This window comes from Dryobates pubescens, chromosome 2 (assembly GCF_014839835.1).
Source record: "Dryobates pubescens isolate bDryPub1 chromosome 2, bDryPub1.pri, whole genome shotgun sequence".
In the NCBI taxonomy this organism is placed as follows: Eukaryota; Metazoa; Chordata; class Aves; order Piciformes; family Picidae; genus Dryobates; species Dryobates pubescens.
The window spans coordinates 36,048,120-36,068,517 of record NC_071613.1 but is presented as its reverse complement, the minus strand read 5'-3'; the positions used below and the strand labels follow the sequence as shown (position 1 = coordinate 36,068,517).

Here is a 20,398-nt window from a genome sequence, read left to right as displayed (position 1 = left end):
ACATAGAAGGTTTCACCACAACATGAGGAGAAACTTCTTTACGGTGAGGGTGACAGAGCACTGGAACAGGCTGCCCAGAGAGATTGCAGAGTCTCCTTCTCTGGAGACTTTCAAAACCCATCTGGATGCATTCCTGTGCAAACTACCCTAGGTGTTCCTGCTTTTGATAGGGGGGGTTTGGGCTCAATGATCTCTGGAGGTCCCTTCCAACCTCTAACATTATGTGATTCTGTGATTTGACCTAGACTGCTCAAATGTAACCTTTCCTCAACTCTTTCTTTGAACAATTACAAACACAGTCATGTCTGAACAATTAATTGTGTTGATATTAAAGACAGAGATTTCTGCTACGTCCTGACACCAAAATACTTAATGAGCTGTGTGACCTGACTTCCTTTTTATCATAAATATACCTAAGCTGCCAAGTTTGGTTTTTGATACTGGCTATGATTCTGCAGCACAGTGGTCCTTGTTCTAAGACTTAACATTCCCCTAAAACTAACTTTCTGGGCATTCTTCAATTCTCAACTCTGTAGTTCTCTTTCTGAGGAGAAACTTCTTTACAGTGAGGGTGATGGAGCACTGGAACAGGCTGCCCAGAGAGATTGTCGGGTCTCCTCCTCTGGAGACTTTCAAAACCCATCTGGATGCATTCCTGTGCAGACTACCCTAAGTGATCCTGCTTTGGAAGAAGGGTTGGACCTGATGATCTCTGGAGGTCCTTTCCAACCTCTAATGTACTGCAATACTGTAATAATCAACTTAATCTCTCATAATCCTTTCCTCTAAAATCCCCTTTAAGTGTCATTCTGACCCTCTTCTGCCTACTTCTACTCAGGATATTTATCTGTGTAACATCTTGGTTTGTTCTACATCGCTCTTGCTATCCACTAGGCCAAAGCAGCAAGCAAAGCACCCAACTTCATCTGAGAACAGTACTTTCTTCTAGTGGAGTATGGTATTTGAGCACATGGTTGTATAACCCTATATTTTTGCTTTTTCTACCATGAGATTTTAAAAGCTATTCTCTCCTCAGGAGCTTTGAGACTGTCATCTGTGATTTACGAGCAACAAACAAATGAATTAGCAATTTAGCTGTCTGAGCTAATTCTAGAGGGATCTTGCCTATTTGCCCACAAAATACAACTATTAAGACCAAGCAGAACTAGAAGAAAAAACAGTTTGAAGTATGTTTCACAGTGGACTACAGGTCCTGTACAGTATCTCCCCTCACTCTGAGTGAGCCTAGCAGTGCTAATAGAGGTTCTTATTTGCAAGGAAGTAATTTATTATATCAATCACATACAGTATCTTGATTGAACAAAAACCACAACAGTAACTGTGAGATAATAAAACTGACTGATAAGCCTGTGAGGCCTATCTTAAACACCGAGTAATTATCCACAATGTAATTTAACTGAGTAAAGATATCTGCAACATTCTTTTCTGGCAGTTTGTTCTGAACAAAGCAAGACAAAGGGCACATGGCACTTCTAAGTGTGGACAAAGGGAGTGAAAAGAAGAAGTGTCTGACACTGTACACAGGGAATCTTACCTTTAAGAAATTCTGAAAACAGAGGAAGGAACCATATTTACAGACGGCAATATCCCTTGCTGTAAACATGACAGCAAGAACACCATAAAGCACTAAAGTCATCAATTATTTCAGAAAATTTCTTCTGAGAAATATATTCTCAGATTTAAGTTATCCTGAAAAATCACATGGAAACAGAGTGAAGGCGAATCCACAAATCTCAGCCACTGCAGCTCTGGTATTTGATGTCTAAGCAACAACCTCATGAACTCTAGCAAACGACAAAATGTGCAAACATACTCCAGACAGACTTGCCCTCTCATTAGGAGGTGAAGCAGATGTAACTACACATTTACATAACCTGATTTACATCAATCAACAGCCTGCTTGATTTCAGTGGCAATGACACTGACAACACACCAAGCACAACATACAGATCGCTTCTTTATTTCATCTTCGTAAATAAAGTGGCATCCTAATTGTTCTGATCCATACAAGGCCTTACATTGGAGCCTTCTTAGTAGGTCTGCTACAATAATTAATATAACATTTTAAGTCCTAGGATTTATCATTTCACCTCACCAGTCAATGTCCTGGTGTTTCTGATCTAAAGGTGACATAAGAGTTATATGCACAATCTGTACTACCAGTTAATGGACTGAAAAATGTTATTTCAGATTAAAACTGGCTTAAGCAAAACATATTTGTTTAGAACAAAAATACTAATTCCAAAGCCAAAACTAAAAATTATTTGAGGTATTATAAATTTTGTCTGAAGTGATGACACCTGTTTTTAAGACTCCTAGTAGCCTGCATGTAGTAGTGCTGAGAAAGTGATAGGGATTTGACTTTGTATCCAAATAAGACACAGGAACTCATCTCTAAGTCTAATAAGGAAAACTCACTAGGAAAATTCAGTGACTCACACAAATTATTATTTTTCTAGAGACTTGCATTGACTAAAAAGAACAACAGGTATAGTTATGCATCCCGATAGATGCCATAAAGAATTTTCCAATCTCTAAAAAGTCTTCCCAAAAAATGTAGGTAAATGTATCAAGTGTATGTTTCTACCCCAAAATCATAGTAGAAAAAGAAACATACAGGTTGGAAAAGGCTCTTAAGATTGTTGAGTACAACTGCACAACCAGCACTGCCAAGTCTACCACTAAACGGTGTCCCTAAGCACCACAACAACAAGTATTTTAAAAATATCTCCAGGGATGGTGATTCCACCAATTCCCTGGGTAGCCTATTACAGTGCCTGACAACCATTTCAATCAAGAATTATTTCCTAATAGCAAATGTAAACATCCTCTGGCACAACTTAAGGCTATTTCCGTTCATCCTATCTCTTACTCCCTGGGAGAAGGAGACTGGCTCGCACTTCAATACAATCTTCTTTTAGGTAGTTGAACAGAATAGAGTCTCCTTTTCACCAGACTAAACTCCAGTTCTCTCAGCAGCAACTCCTAAGACTTGTTCTCTAGACCCTTCACCAGCTTTCTTGCCCTTCTTTGGGTCACACTCCATGTATTTTACCAAATGATTAAAAAATAGATGAAGGCTGAAGTAATCCATGCCAAGAGAAGAAAGTTAAGCAGAACGGTCATACTGTGTAACTTACCTTCCATTAACTGTAGTATACTTGATTACATCTCCTGGCAGGACCACTGAGAGTTCAATGTCTTTATCAATTACATTCTCTTTCTGTTCCATTATGAGGTTGTCCGATTCTGTGTCATCAAATGGAGAAACAGCAACAGATTTTGTTTCAGATGGAGGGGGAGGTGCTTTGGATTTTCTTCTGAAATAAATGGATAAAAATGAAAAGTCAAGTATGTATTTATATATACGATTCCATACTGACAAACTAAAAAGTCTCAGAACAGGAGAGAACCACAGTTAATTCTTTTCACCCTCACTGTGTAAGTGATACACACAAGGAAGGGATAAGACAATGCTTTAAACATACAATTGGTGAAGACAATAGACTAGGGTATCATATTTTAAAAAGCCATCGAGCCCAAACATTAACAAGTAAATTAAATACTACTTCTCCTCCATTGGGTTACACAACAGACCTTACTTGTGCTTTCGGCAAACAGATTTACCGGATTAGTATAAACAGAAATACTGTACTACGCAGTATGAAGCCAAATTGCACTAACAGTATACTTATTATGTAGTATAGATAGGCAAGGGAATAAATCACACTTTTCCTCCTCAATTTTTTCTTTTGATTATGCAATCAAATCCTACCAGCTGTGGTCTATTTTTTTCTATAAAGTAATCAATAATAAAGTAAGCAGTATAATCAATACTATTGTGCTTAATATTTCTTGACATTTCAGGCACGACATGCTTTCACACTTTCCCCTCACCTATGCTGATTTCCTATTTTAATCTTCTCACTATCCTCTACTATCTTAGTGACAATCCAGTGTACTTTTGAATGCATAGAGTGACAAGTTCCACTTACTTGACTAAACAAAGTCCAAAATGGTATGAAAGGAAAACTCTCTATGTTATCTTTATGTTACAGTAAATTCTGAAGGCAGGACTCTCATCGTGTCATACAACATAGAGTAAAAGAGGAATCTGGACTATAACAACTGTCCACGATTCACTCTACACAAGTCACACTGTGGACTTACATTACATCACGGTATCTTTAAAAGAATATTTGTAAGAAATTAAAGAGCTTGAATGGAAACACATTCACAGAAATTTAAAATACATTTCAAACCTAATACACAAATATTCCAAAAATACACTTGCAACTTAGATTCTGGAGCCGTACCAAACTTTATTTACCTTAAACGAAACCTAAGAAATTAACTTTTATAACTGTCATACAGAACTGAAATGAAAGATCTAGCATACAACAGTTAAAAATACACTCTTTCTTTTTTTTTTTTTTAAACAAAGTTTAAAGTCACTCACAATGAAGAGCACACAAGGTCCAAAGCAGCACTGCAAAAGAGGACTGTGTAATGAGACTTCACATGACTGACCTGTTGCTGAAAGTGCTTAGAGTTTTGAACTTCAGAACTCTGTGCTGAATAATTAACTATTCACAGCCTCTCCAAGCTAATCAGGAATACTCTCAGACCTCCAAATATGCTGAATGAGGATTTGCCATCAAAAATTACACATCCTCTGTGTTAATGTTTTAAATTAGTTTTGGCTCATGCAATTAAAAAAGAAAAAAAAGCTGCAAATGCCACTTTGGTCTCTACAGCAGCTTGCCTGGCTTGTTCTGCATTACGTGAATGTCGCAAAATCTATGATGCAAATTTAATTTTACTCCTCCCCATCCTGTTTGGATGTTTTCTGGCATGATTTTTAGCTTCCATGTAGCTACCAGAAAGAAATTATTAGTCAATAAAGAGCGTCTATAAAGTTACTTCTTTTTTAATTAGGAAGTTAAAAAGACACCCTATGACCCCAAAAAATCCAAACCCAAAGTGAAGCAGTAATGCTTTTCCCCTTCTTTATTCTATATGACTTCAATGACCCTTAAAAGGTATTTATTGCAACTGAACTTTGAATTTGATCTTCAAAGACTAGATGCTACAGAAGGATTTGTTTGCAAATGCTAGTAGACTCCACTTTCTATTAAGTAGACATTTGGCCATTTTATTGCTGGAACTCTGCTTAATCACACACAGTGATAGATGCATGGTCCACCAAAAAAAAGGAGGCAGATTTATATAATGTTTAGCTGAAACTGTAGAGAAATAGAACTGGTAAAATTATCTTGTCAAGATTTGTGTGTAAAAGCTAGACAGACAAAAGTTATTTATCAAGTATTTATCAAGAACACATACACACACATACTTTTGAGTCAGGCACTTTAATGAGGTCAGCTAAATTCCCACATACAGAGCTATCTACTCTACTCATCTCCAGCACATCTGTGTGTTCCTTCTGGTTAGTCATGCTTATGTTTCCTGCCCTATACAAAGGCGGAAAAATCTCTAAGTACAGTTTCTCAGAATTTATGCTGAGATTTTGGCAGCCTTTTGTTAAACAACAGGGATCCAATACTTTCGTTTTCTGTTTCCAGATGCTGTCTCTCTTTTTTCTTCATTCTCAACAATTCTCTCATTCTTAGCCCAAAGTATTTACATTTGATCTTACAGCTTTGTTTCTTCTCTGTGTGTCTCTGCCTTGCCATAGGAAAGGCTGCCTGACAGATAATGGAAGCCCCGTCCTTCCAGGGTCCCAGGGCTGGCATTGGGCAGCAAGAACAACTTTTTACCATGATTACATCTATAGGTGCAAATCAAGAGCAGCAAGTGAGAGGATGTTGGAAATACACTTGCAATCATATAAAAATAGCACTTTAAGAGGTCAGGAAGAAGGTGTTCAGTAAGTGGGTTCTCTCACAGCACCCTTTATGTTCAGATATGCTAGGAGCTAAGCAGACATAGTTTATGTTTACTCTAAACATTCAGAGGAGTTAAAACAAGCGAAAACACACTCTTTATTCCCATGGCTACTGCAAAACCAAAGGCAAACTCTACTGTGATTCTTCCCACAGGTTAACTGTGACACACTGGGAGTCAGAAGAGCCATTTTCAACCAAATAAGGGCACAACTCATGATGAAAACTTCTCTGGAAACTGCTGCAGAATCCTTCACAATGTCTCCATGGGTCCCAGCCCTATCAATTGACTGAGTTTCCCTACACCATACATTAGAAGTGCCAGTCTCAACTCACCTGAAGGAATGTGCTTCCTCCTGTTTATCACCAGATACAATTCTAGCTACCTACTACACTACAACAGCTTGAATATTATCTGTTTAATCAGCTGCATAAGATAAATCAGGAAGGGGGAAAAAAAAAAAAGACGACTGTGTCTAGTGCTGGAAAAGGCAGCCAGAGACACACCCACAATGCTCCTACTGTGTCCCACAAACAACAAGTGGTACAGCCTGGGCATAATTTGTATTCTGCTTCTTCCCAGTGCACCAGAAGCCCACTGCTAATACCAAGTCTTACAAGTAGCCATCATCATAAGAAATTTTACTTTTCCCAGAGAATTGGTTAATACTGCTTAGACATTTAAATTTGTGAAGTCCCACCTGCAATTCCCACCAATCTTTTGTGGCAGGGTACAGATCCTGTTAAGTTATTAAAACTTTTTTTTTTTCAGCAAAATGCAAATAGGCTTAGTGATTTTTGTTAAGAAAAATAATACATCCTTAAAACTAAATGAAAGGCCATAAAGTCAACATTTTATGTGCCTCATATCCCACTTCTGCAGAAGACAGTGCCCTTGCTGAATCTCAACATTATTTCCTGCTTGCAATAGCGTCAGAGATCTAAATGTGTCAAAGCACTTTTTAAAGGGTCTGGAAGAGCAAATAAATAAAGCATCTATTTATTTGATTTTTCAAAACATTCCTGTTGGAAAGCAGCAGTATGTTTTTAACTATCAGTAACTAGAAAAAAGCACTTTAAAATAATGAGAAATATTTGAACTGACAATGACCTGGACGTTCTGGTTATCATCAGTACTTCCTTTTCATAAGGATCACTTTCCCCAAAACTCTACTAAGTTTGTGCACAACCAAAAGCAACAGCATAGGGGAAAAAAGCTACCTCTTCAAATATTGATATCAAAGACTATTGATGTTTACCCCATTTACTGTTTTGAACACAATTACATGAGACACTAGACAGCTTGATAGCTCTCTCACTAAAATTTTGTTCTAACCTCTAACATAAGAACTGTGTCTCAAGTTTTCTATAGTGACCTCAATTTCACTTGTCTCTCAGGTTTTGAAAATGTTCATTAAACACAGCATAATAAAAATCTTCTACTGCACAACAGATAGATTTGTTAATTTGACTTATGACATCGTGAAGAACACTGGTTTCACATCAAACTTAACCAAATCATATATATGAAAAGAAAACACAGCCCTCCATTTTATTTTTACTCAAAGGCAGAAAAGGATCTAGCTCTAGCAAGATCACATCAGGAGAGGAAAAAGGCCACTTCAACAAAGCTTCTTCAAAGCTTTTCTTGCTTTCGACCTCTTACAGCACGTAGTTATTTCTCAATTATCACAATAATGCTGCTCCACTGCTCTGCTGTAGTAGCAGACAGCTGAAATCTTGCATCTCTCCTTAACCAAGGAACAGAAGAACAAGAGTTTAGGCCTACATTAAATACACAATTTTAATTTCTATTGTTCTCAATGTGAATATTAACAATTGGAGTGACACATCTATTCCATGCAGAGCTTTGTTCTTTCAGTTTCAGAAATGGGATGCACAGCTTCTCTTGTTATAGTAGCTACAGTGATGTAAAGACACTCCATAACCTTGTGATAAACTGAAAGTACCCCAAAACCAGCACTATTACTCTTCCCAGGCCTAGCCCCATTAGCACAGCAAAATAATCTATGTATGAGTATAGACAGGATTTATCTTAGAATCTCTGATCAGAACTTGGAATGGGAAGTCCCTGCTATCTTTACAGTTATATTGTCCCAATTTTAGCACTCAGTAAGCTTGTGGATGACACTAAGCTATGTGGTCCAGCTGACACAATGGAGAGAAGGGAAGACGTCCAAGGGAATTGGAGAGGCTTGAGAGGTGGGTGCAAGCCAACCTCATTAAATTCAACAAGGCCAAGTGCAAGGTCCTACACCTGGGTCACGGCAATCCCAAGCACAAATACAGTCTGGGCAAGGTGTGCATGAACAGCAGTCTCGAGGACATAGGTTTGGGGATGTCAGTTGATGAAATACTCAACATGAGCTGGCAACGTGTGCTAGCAGCCAAGAAGGCCAACTGTATCCTGGGCCACATCAAAAGAAGTGTGACCAGGTGGACAAGACAGGCGATTCTCCCACTCTGCTCTGCTCTCTTGAGGCCTCACCTAGAGTACTACGTCCAGTTCTGGTGCTCCCAGAATAAGCAGGACAATGAACTGCTGGGGCAGGTCCCACTGATCAGAGGACTGGAATACCTCCCCTATAGGGGCAGGCTGTTTAGCCTGTGGAACTGATACCAACTGACATGCCAGCAGTAATGCTACAGGTGATAAGAATATTCAACTCAAAGATTCTCTCTATAGGTTTACTCAGTGAGGTTTCAAACAACAAATTGTCTGGAGATGTTTTCTTAATTATATTTATATTCAGACGACAGCTATAACGGGGGGGGGGGGGGGGGAAAGGCATGTAATACCTACATTTCCACTCTTTCCATAAATAAATTAGATCAAGAAAATGAGGCACACCAGGAATCAAGACATGTTTTCAAAGCTCCTGTTAACAAAATTTTTTTCTTAGTCAATAGGAAGGGTGGAATCTCCCCAACTAGTCTCATAGATCTAAAGAATCTTTTTTTAAAAAGTCTCATCCTAGAGAGAAATAAATTGCAGAACTGGGACGGTAACCATGACAGTAAGGTGAAAGCTTAACGGAATCTTCAAACGTCTGGTTCATACTAAAAGGGAGAAAGCAGCAAATGAATCCTCCAGTTCCCTCCAGACCATTTGAAACAGACACTGGCCTGTCTGATTTGTCTGTCCCCATGGTAGTGGCACTCTTGAAAACAGAAGACACTGTATTCGAGTCATAATTCATGCAATGTTTTCTCCTATTACAAGGAAAAAGGGGTAATTCAGAAGCAATGTAAACACAAATCTCTATGGCACAGACATCTTTTAAATTGTGCTGTTAGCTTTAATAGGACAGCAGCTGCAGTATAAGCTTATGGAACATAATTAGGTAGAATTAAAATTCTTCTCGAATAATTATTTGTTGCTGTGCAAAGCCAAATCATAACTATTATGATGATGACCTTCTCAAGCTCAGTTAAAACTTCGGAGCAGTCAATCACCGACTTTTGTCTTGCACCATCTAACAACATTTAGCTTCTCTCTCAGCATAAGAATTGCTTTGCTCTTAGGAAGACAGCCAAGACCTTGGAATCCTAGCAGGCAACAGAGGATAAAAAATACTTTATGCTGCAAATTCACACAAAGTTTATTAATACTGCTGCAGAATTGTAGAAATGTGTACTGATGCAAAATGCCCTTTACAGCACCTTCTATTGTGCCAAAAAGTATTTATTTTTCTCCTAATAGATAAAACAAAAGAGATGATGTGTAGTGGAAAATTAGGTCCAATGATGCTACTTCTAAGGAGGTCAAGAACTGAGACATTTGAAGTAAATAAAGCTAACACAAAATACAAACTTGGCACATCCAAATACAACATACCTCTGCAGCAAGCAGATGTAATTACATCTATTTACAATATTTTCACAAGTTATCAAATAAAAAAAACCAAACAACCAAAAAACCACACCACACAAACCCAACCAAATCTACTACTAAAAGAAAGTACAAAACAATTTAATGATATTCAAAATTATTAAAACTTCATATAACTCACTTAGCCTTTATTATATTTACAGGTATGGAAAAGGTCTGACAGAAAACAGAGCAGAGAAGAGAAAGCAGTAAATCTGTAACAGTAATTGAGTAATATATAACTGGCTGAATAAACAGGAAAAGAAAACAAAGAGCAGCTTCAGCTGAAAGGGGGAGCTTAACCTTTGATACACTAATAAATCTAGCAAATGCTTAAAACTCGAGCAAACGTATACTGCCTCCACAAAGGAACAAACCTTCAAATCTTTTTCAAGAACTGCTACGAAAGGATGCTCAAACAGATGTTTTTCTCCCATAGCCAGTAAGAAAAATTCAATTAAGGGCTTTCAAATAGAGCAAAACCTGAATCTGCCCTTCTGGCTGTTATCTCCTAGTCATGAAAGCAGGTCTAACACCACTGTCTTTTCAAAGCCTGCAGATGAAACACCTAGATCTGCTCATGTTTTTTTCTGCTGCTATTCTGAACATCAGTAGAGGCAAGAATTGTCAATTTATCTGAGCTTTTCTGCTGCTGCTTTTCTCTCCCATTGAAAACTGTGTTTTTAGAAGAAACACTGAAGGCAAGCACTGGATGAAAAAGGAAAGAAAAGCAGAGCCATTCAGTATCCAGGAAAAAAACTCATAGGGACCCTTTTGTTTTGTTTTTCAACTTACATATGCACATGCCTTAAATATAGCTACCTGGGTGAAGGTGTGGGTGGTCAATAGAAAAAAATAATTCAGGACAGCAGCTAGGAAGCTCTGAAGTAACAACAGAAGACAAACTACTTCCTGTTCCTTTTAGTTAATACAGAAAGTTGGGTTCAGCTGCAACAGTCCCATTTCCCAGCATAAGATTTACTTACAGGAAGAATAATCGAAACACAGCAATGAAACTTCAGAAAGCACTGTAGATAATGTCTAGATGGCTTGGGGTGGGTTTTGTTGTTGTTGTTGTTGTTGGGGGGTGGGGGGATGGGGGTGTTTTATTGGGGTTTTTCCCCTCATGCAGGTGTTTGTAACAGAAGAAGTTTTTCTTCCTTGTAGAAAGCTCTTTAGTCACTTAGGAGACAGACATCTCTTCGCAGTTATGTCCTTAAACCACCTATAGTTTGGTAATGCTTCAAAGTCTTTCACACATTTGCATAACCAAGAAATAGGAAGGTTTATTAAATTGCAGAACAGGCATGGTATGAGGCATTAGAAGTGAATGGGAGGCAGGGAAAGTGTCCTATCCTGAGGTAGAAGCTTATAAATAAGGAAACAAACAAACAAAAAATACACAGATGCTATGCGACACATGAAGAATGGACTGAATTCCTACATAAACAGCTGTGTCAGTAAACAAGGCAACTAAGTTCATTACAGGAAAGCAAATGAAAGACAAGCTAAGAAATTCCACTAAAACAAGCATTTTCTTTACAAGACAGCTGACAGGTAATATGTGGAAACTTAGAATGAGTACATAGCTTTAGTTCCCCAAACAGAAGCAGCAAGCATCTTCAGCTAATACTCCTTGAAAAACTAAGAAGAAATGCTCCAAGTGCCTATCTTTAGTGATGACGGAGGATGGAATCAATACAGCTGGCCAGTATGATCTAGTATTGTCCCTTTATTGCTTCAGTATTGTTCGATTATAATGCAAGCATAGTACAGAGCAGACAGTAGAGCTGACAGGCAAGAAGTGCATAGAAGTGCATAGGAGAAGTGCGCAGTAAGAAAACCTTTACAACTTATATCAACTCAGAGGGCATTGCTGGCATGGCTTCATTGGCCCCTCACGAGTGACCACACACTATTACTATTGGTTAAACTAGTAATAACACGCAAGATTGTTGATGCACGTGTGCGTCCTGTTATTCTGAGATAACTCTCTATGTTTACAGCTACCAGCGTCCTGCTTTGGTTACACGGTGCAGGCACAGCACTATTCTGCTATACTGCTAGCCACTTCTGCACCCATGCTGGACACGGCCTACCATCATGTCAGGCTCTAGGCCTACACTGCCACATTGCTCACACTGCTTATTGCAACCATTACCACACCTATCTACCACCAGATCTTCCTGACCATCTTTCACAGCTCACTCCCATCCCTGCATCCTCCACAAAAATCCTCTTACCTTTAGGAACAGGGTCACATTTGCTACCTCGTCAAATGTCAGTGCTGCTGCTGGACCCCAAGCTTGACTGCTTACGCACTGTCAGAGGAGACGAATGGTACCAAGCACAACAGTATCACAGTATCACTTAGGTTGGAAGAGACCTCGAGGATGATCGAGTCCAACCTGTCTCCACAGACTTCATGACTAGACCATGGCACCAAGTGCCACGTCCAATCTCCTCTTGAACACCTCCAGGGATGGTGACTCCACCACCTCCCTGGGCAGCCCATTCCAATGACGAATGACTCGCTTGGTGAAGAACTTTCTCCTCACCTCGAGTCTAAACCTCCCCTGGTGCAGCTTGAGACTGTGTCCCCTTGTTCTGGTGCTGGTTGCCTGGGACAAGAGACCAACCCCTTCCTGGCTACAACCACCTTTCAGGTAGTTGTAGAGGGCAATTAGGTCACCCCTGAGCCTCCTCTTCTTCAGGCTAAGCAACCCAGCTCCCTCAGCCTCTCCTCATAGGGCTTGTGCTCGAGATCTCTCACCAGCCTCGTTGCCGTTCTCTGGACATGTTTAAGCATCTCAATGTCCTTCTTAAACTGAGGGGCCCAGAACTGGACACGGGACTCAAGGTGTGGCCTAACCAATGCAGAGTACAGGGGCACAATGACTTCCCTGCTCCTGCTGGCCACACTATTCCTAATGCAGGCCAGGATGCCATTGGCCCTCTTGGCCACCTGGGCACACTGCTGGCTCATGTTTTGGCGGGTGTCAATCAGCACCCCCAGGTCCCTCTCTGTTTGGCAGCTCTCCAGCCACTCTGACCCCAGCCTGTAGCTCTGCATGGGGTTGCCGTGGCCAAAGTGCAGCACCCGGCACTTGGACCTGTTAAATGCCATCCCATTGGACTCTGCCCATTTGTCCAGTCGGTCAAGATCCCTCTGCAGACCCTTCTGCCCTCTAACTGACCAACATCTACTCCTAACTTGGTGTCATCTGCAAATTTGCTGATGACTGATGCAATCCCCTCATCCAGATCATCAATGAAGATGTTAAAGAGGACGGGGCCCAGCACTGATCCCTGGGGGACGCCACTGGTGACTGGCTGCCAGCTGGATGTGGCACCATTCACCACCACTCTCTGGGCTCGGCCCTCCAGCCAGTTCCTAACCCAGCACCGAGTGCTGCTGTCCAAGCCATGAGCTGACAGCTTAGCCAGCAGTTTACTGTGGGGGGCGGTGTCAAAGGCCTTGCTGAAGTCCAGGTAGACTACATCCACAGGCCTCCCCACGTCCACCAGACGGGTCACCTGATCATAGAAGGAGATCAGGTTGGTCAGGCAGGACCTGCCCTTCCTAAATCCATGTTGGCTGGACCTGAGCCCTTGGCCATCCTTCAGGTGCGCAGTTATTGCCGCCAGGATAATCTGCTCCATCACTTTCCCTGGCACTGAGGTCAGGCTGACTGGCCTGGAGTTACCAGGTGCCTCCATCTGACCCTTCTTGTGGATGGGCACCACATTGGCTAGTTTCCAGTCATCTGGAACCTCTCCAGTGAGCCAGGACTGGAGGAAAATGATGGAGAGCGGCTTGGCCAGCTCATCTGCCAGCTCTCTTAGCACCCTAGGATGGCTCCCATCCGGTCCCATGGACTTGTGAGTGTCCAAGTGGCTCAGCAGGTCCCAAACTAATTCCTCATGGATTTCTGGGGCATTACACTGCTCCCCGACCCCAACACCCATCTCAGGAGGCCACTCATCCTGAACTCTTGCCTTGCTGTTAAACATTGAGGCAAAGAAAGTGTTCAAGACCTCAGCCTTTTCCTCGTCTTCAGTCACAGTGTTCCCCTCCAGGACCAATAAGGAGTGGAGGTTCTTCTTGCCCTTCTTTTTAGTGTTAATATATTCGTAAAAGTGCTTTTTATTGTCTTTCACAGAGGTGGCCAGCTTCAGTTCCAACTGGGCCTTTGCCTCTCTAATTTTATTCCTACAGAAGTTCTATCCCAGCTCTCTTCATGGCATAAGCCTGACCAGCAGTTTTCACAGCCACCTGTGCTCTGCTAACAGCAGAAGCTCTCTCCCCTTTGTCCTACCTTACCTTAAACCCCCTCACTGCTTGGCAACTGAGGGCCCCAAATGAATGCAACTTCCTCCCCAAACAAGAGCTGTCATTAGCCCTCTTCTCCACTTTCTTCTGCACCCACAAAACCTCCCAGATCCATTTCTTATTAGTCTCTTTTAACAGGGAAGGAAGGAGATAATTCTTCAAAAGAAAACTGTCTCCCTGCATGATGTTGGTAAAAACAAAACTACTTTGGATGATCCATCACTTCTATTACACAGCTTCTGGAAAAGGGTCCAGAACTTCAGCTTCAAACATAAAAGTAGGGAAAAAAATTGTTTTAACTACTATACTTCAATCCTGCCTTGACCCCTTCATCCTTTTCAATTTTCACTATCACAAGTTTACCGCCAGTACTTTTTACTGAGTTTTTAACATATTAACATACGATTCAGCGCCAAAGCATACTTTCACAAGACGTTCAACTGAATTGGACTTCTTAAGCTCTTTCATTTTTACTATAAGTAATCTTGACATGGTTCCTTTATTTACATATTTAGTACATTGAGGTACTACAGAATTTTTATGATTTCTATGATATAGTGAGATAGAATATTCAAGGAATACACAGAATACATAGCAAGGGCTATACCAGGTCAAACACTACAGGCATTAAGTTCTACATGTTGTTATAAACATGATCTAATAAAAAAAAAATCATAAAAATTATTTAATTCCAAACAAAATTTTAGATTAAAATCAGATGAAAGACAAAGTCAGAAAAGCCTTACAGTCTGCATGAAATAACTTAATTCCTTGCTTAACATAATCTGAATAACCTCATTTGAGCTTCTAGAACCCAGTTACTAACTTAAAATAAAATACACAATAGCTTATATATCCAAAAATGCAACACATGGCTAAATTTACAAGTCTTTATAAACACTCTCATTTTTGATCCAGAAACAGAATAAATAATGGTTTGGTTTGTTGTTTGTTGTTCTTTTTTTTTTTTTTTTACCTCAGACAAGAAATTCATACAAAAATTGTAATGTCTGTCCTGTTTTAGAGTGTGATTTATTATGCCTTCCCTGAGAGAGCAATGACATCAATGCTGCTGTAGATATAATGATTGGTAAATATTTTTCCTCACAGCAGGTGTTGAAACAAGTTCAACCAAACAAGCAAGGAAATGCTGTGTAAATACCAGTATTTGCATCCTAGTCTTGTAAAATGTGTCACTTCACATCAACAAACACTTCCAGAATTCCCATTTACACCAGCCACAAGAGTTCTGTGGGTCGGTTTTATCTGTGTATAGCAAACAAAATTATTAGGTTATTATGACACTCCCCAGTAAGATAATACAAGTATTACTTTGAAGCCTTTCTGCTGATCATCTAAGCAAGGAGAGGGAAGAATAGCAGCTAAAATTGATTATACTGCTTTTTTGCTTACCTCCAAGATAAACCAGCTTTTTCTTCTCCATTAAAATCAAGTGGATTTCTTTCAATAGCATATCCAGGTAGAAGGGAGAGAGTGTGTGTGTGCATGGCAAGCTCACTGTTGTGCCCTTCTGCTACTGGTGACATCAGTAAGCCTACCTATTTATAATCCCACCACCTGACCAAACAGCCTTCAGAGTACATCTGGAGATTTGTATAGACATTAATCTTGACATATCTACTTCAGTCAATTCAAAAGACAGCATTAAGTGGCTCTGTTATGTCTTCTGTGGCCTTGTATCTTAAAAAGAATCCAATCCTCTTTTCTACACATCTTACTTTTGCAGGACAAATTAAATGATAATTTACAGATACTTGACCTCACAGGAGCTGCTTAACAGCAATTCTGAACTCAGTTACCTCTTCAAAAGTCAAACCATGTGAGGACTGCTCACAGTCAAGTCTTCCCAGGAAATGGGAAGGAATGCAGTGAACAAACGCTTTGGGGCAAGCACTATCATCAACAGCAACATCCTGCAGGTTCCTGTCACTGATAAATGTTGCTTTTACATCTGTAATAGGTCACACAGATCTTAAGCAGCTTGTATACCACTACAGTGAGAGGATAACATCTTTGTGAGTGCATGCATGCCAAGTGAATAACACTCCAGACAATTCCTTATCTAGTCCATCTTACCTTAGAAGCCCTATCAGCAGCATCCATCCACTATCATGTCAGGCCAAACAGAAACCTAATTCAGTTTTATCTAAGGTTGAATGAAACAATTAGATCAAGTAAAAGTCAATAGTACTCGGCAACCAAACTTCAAGAGTTAACAATACAAAGAACAGAAATTCTTGAAGCAATTTCAGTTGCTTGAAAAGCTGCAGAAAGCCAGCCGAAGCCAACAGACTTGCAGGACTAGATCACCAGTAGCAGAAGTTTCATTGCGAACAGGGTATCGATGTTACCTGAAATGCCAACATATTCCATTCCCTATGGCTAGTATGTCCTACACAAGACAAAACATTTGAGAATTCCATTTGGAGGCATTGATTACTATCTGGGTAGCTAAAAATATTAAATTAATAGGTATTGTTATTTATTAAAATAGCAAATAGATATTAAAGATACTAAAATAGATTTTCCATACTGTTCATCTAATTAGCAATTCCCTTCTTGTGGCTTTCACATACTGAGCGACAGATTTACACTGTTGAAAAATCATACCATTTTTTCACTCAGGGAGTTACCAATGAAATTTAATCCATTGACCACAATAAGCAAGTGCCCAACATTGCAGATAACCTGAAAGGGAAGATAGCAAACACTTTCCTTTCCACAAGTATGTACCTAGCTATTTACACTGTGCCTCACAGAAGTTACTTTTACTTTTTCCCCAACCTACATCATTCAGCATAGGCTACTAGTGTTTTAATATTTTCCCCCCTGTAATTCCTGTAACACTTGTGAAAGGCAAAATGTTGAGAATTTTAAAAGTTAGGGTGACAGGTGATCTTAGGGTATCAGGTAAAAAAACCTCCAAACTAAGAAAATGGAATGAAAATATTTTGTTAGAATTTCTTTAGCATTAGACATTTGAAATACTTCTCATATTTCCATAAACCATCTACCTATTCATCTTGGCATTACATTAGTAAACATTCCCTAAAAAGGAAGCATTAACTGAACTGTTATCAGCAACAAAAAACATGAATGGATCATATACATGGAATTCATTTTATTTGTGTGTATGCTTTAAAAGTGAACAATCTAGTTCTGCGAAGTACAATAACACTAATAGTGAATACAAAACACCTTCTAAAGAGGTCCCTGTACTTTTAGCACAGATGTTTCATGCTCTTTAATCTGCAGAATTGCTTCAAGACCAAAACAATACAAAGACTTGCTTTTCCTACTGAGAGCAGTGAAACAAAAGCTTCCCAACATTTTTAGATCTTTAATACCTTCAGATTCACTTGTCCGCGGTTACCCAGAGGATTGGAGTATTTCTGCACTGGGGAAAAAATCCCACTAATATATCCAGAAGTCCAAGAGGCTGTTAGAACTCAACGGACATGCAACAATTATCTGCATATGGAAAAGCTGGTCAGAATTATTATCTGGTTTTCAAAAGCCCCCAGTAGGGACATATCTGTGAAGCTGGAAGCTCTTTGAACCTATTGTCTCTTTTTAAAAAACAGTCTTTTGTTTATTACAAACTGGTACTTCATCCAACCCTGAAATAGTAATGATTATTTTTCAAAATAATATCCTTGAGAAACTAAAGTCTGAAAGCAGCAAGAATAGCAGGAAACCTGGATTACTAGGCTAAGAATAGGTATTCCTCCAGATTAAATTCCTGCTTTATTAAATAGTCCATTTCTTCAGTTGCACTGCACCTACTGTGATGGATCAAGCTCCAGGGAAAGGCAAATAGTTTTGTTGTATCAAAAAGAACTGGAGAAGAGAGCATAGACAAGAGGTTTCCAAATGGCTTGGAAGCAGATCAAGAACTTGTTCTTCCTATGCACGTCACACATCAACAAGGAAAGTTGATTATAGATTGTATAATCCCTTAACATTAAGGGAGACTTAATTGTTTTTCCATTATTTCACATTTGGGTTAAGGATTTTATGCAGCATCATGAGACAATTCTGCTGTTGTCTTTTCACTTACTTGGAACAGTCAGAACAACAAGTTAGCACAGGTGCAAATAGTAAACCTAAGAACACAAGAGCTCAGACACCACATCATTATGTCCCTTTTATGAAAGCCATAGCATATCTTTGAACATCCCTGTCAAACCTCTCCAGTTCTGCTGTATCTGCAAAATACCAGTAAGACTAAAAAAGTCAGGCATATTATTAAAAGGAATATTCATGACATTCTCCAGTACTGCTACATCCTTATGGAGTAGACAGTGACTGGACCTATGCACTGTATGGTCATTACAGATTTATACAGTAGCATAATCATGTTTTTCTTTCTGTTCCCTTACAAATACTCAGGGCAAACTTATTTGTATTACCTTTATCTGAAGTGTCCTCTCCTCACATTCACAGTAGACCATTTCTCATATCTCTGTTCTTATTCTGGGGCAAATTTAGTCATGCAAGGTCTGTCATCTTATACCACGTTTGTTTAGTTTTCCTAAAATGGTTTAGCTTAGAAACTAGTAGAAGAGTCTTTTGAAAGACCATGTGGTCAGTGCATCATTTAGACTTTATTTTTCACAACATTAAGACATTTACACAGTTCTTCATTCTATTCTAACTGCTTGTTGCATCACAGTCTGTAGAGAAACAGATTTTGTTTATAAGTTCAGACACCAAATTTATAGTTTGTCTTGAATCCTAAGGCAAGTACTTAAGAGCCCTCACCAAAGCTGTGCTGGTTGCGGTGCAAATTCAGGGCATAAAGAAGATGCCCACTGAGAAAACTTTTAGAGAGAAAGAGAAAAGCCCATACCCAGATTTTGGGCTGCCTGTCCACAGCATGACTTCCCTTAAACTGCGGTATGACCCTTCCACTTCTCTTACCACAATTCTGACCTTTTACCCTCATTTTCACATCACAGATCACTCCTCTCTCTACTCAGCACAAAAGGTAATATGCAGACATCAGTACACTTTATGACCTCAGTTGCAAAGGATCCACCTCACTATCCCACAGCTGTTTTAGCATTTCTTCTGTGCCAATATTCTTCCCAAGAGCAATTTAGGTAACTTTTTCCGTGGAACCCCCACCTCCTTGTCACCTAAGGCTATCTGCACTACACCTACAAACACCCAACAATTAAGAATCTGTAATATTTCTTGGCAAGTGTGTGATAATCTATTACAACTACTCTTCTTTTTCAGGCCAAAGTGAATCACAAGTCAAAGGACTTTGGAAAAGTGGCACAGATTAGGATCTACAGAGAAATTCCAAGGTTAAGATCAAAAGAACAGCAAAACTTCCAGTGTGTGATGAGAGCAAAATGTTTCAATTCATACTCACTGCTCAGAGAGAGTACTAATAGACATTATCCTAAAATTTTTATTTACTTAAGACCAGAAGCACAAAACAATGCAAGACAATCTCCAGCTTCTGAGTTTTGGTATTTAAGACGTATTTTAGAGAATGTGAAACTGAAATGTATGGGTCATTACCCTTTGGGAAAGTCAGCACCTCTTCCTCTCTGCAATTTCTATGTTGTAATTTCAATACTCTAAGTAGATCACTTAAGAGGTAAATTAATAATTTCTATGGTGGTTGACATAACATATAAGAAATGAGATAAAATTGAGGTTGTATATTGGGGGATTATTTTTTCTTCTAATATTTTTGTGTTAACTTGACATGGCTAGGTAACAGATGGTATATTATGTTTTTCCTGCTTTAACACAATCTAAAAACAAGTTACAGATGGCTATAATGAAATCCTCATTAACACATATTTTCACAATTTAGTATAGCAATAATGAAACTTTCAGGTCTGGAATTTCCTGTTGGTTAATTAGTGGTTAGGTTAATAGCCTGAGGAAGTGCACAACCCAAAAAGTTTCCTTATTATTTAATCATATAATTACTGTGTTCATATTACTGGGAAAGCTCTCAAGATAGCTTTAATATCACAGTAAAGCTATCTTTATAACCTTCGCTCTGTGAAACAACTGTATTATTTCACGTTGTGTAGGCAGAAAAGCCATGAACAGGCCTAATTCAACTGCACCTGGGAAATTTCAGCCTTTTTTTATTTTAGATATGAACTTAAGAGAATTGTTCCAATACACACTACACCAAACACTACAGAAAAGCTGGAATCAACCACTCTTAGTCTGCTGCTACAATGTTACCAT

At 39.3% G+C, this 20,398-nt stretch overlaps 1 protein-coding gene across 2 annotated transcripts in view; it reads right to left on the bottom strand.

Moving 5' to 3' along the window:
- Window positions 1–20,398, bottom strand: part of COBLL1 (cordon-bleu WH2 repeat protein like 1) — an 81,499-nt gene that overhangs the window by 34,211 nt on the left and 26,890 nt on the right. For both annotated transcript variants that reach the window (XM_054175035.1, XM_054175043.1), the window contains exon 2: window positions 3,162–3,341. In XM_054175035.1, coding sequence (XP_054031010.1) covers window positions 3,162–3,341 — 180 coding nt within the window. The remainder of the gene's footprint in view (window positions 1–3,161; window positions 3,342–20,398) is intronic.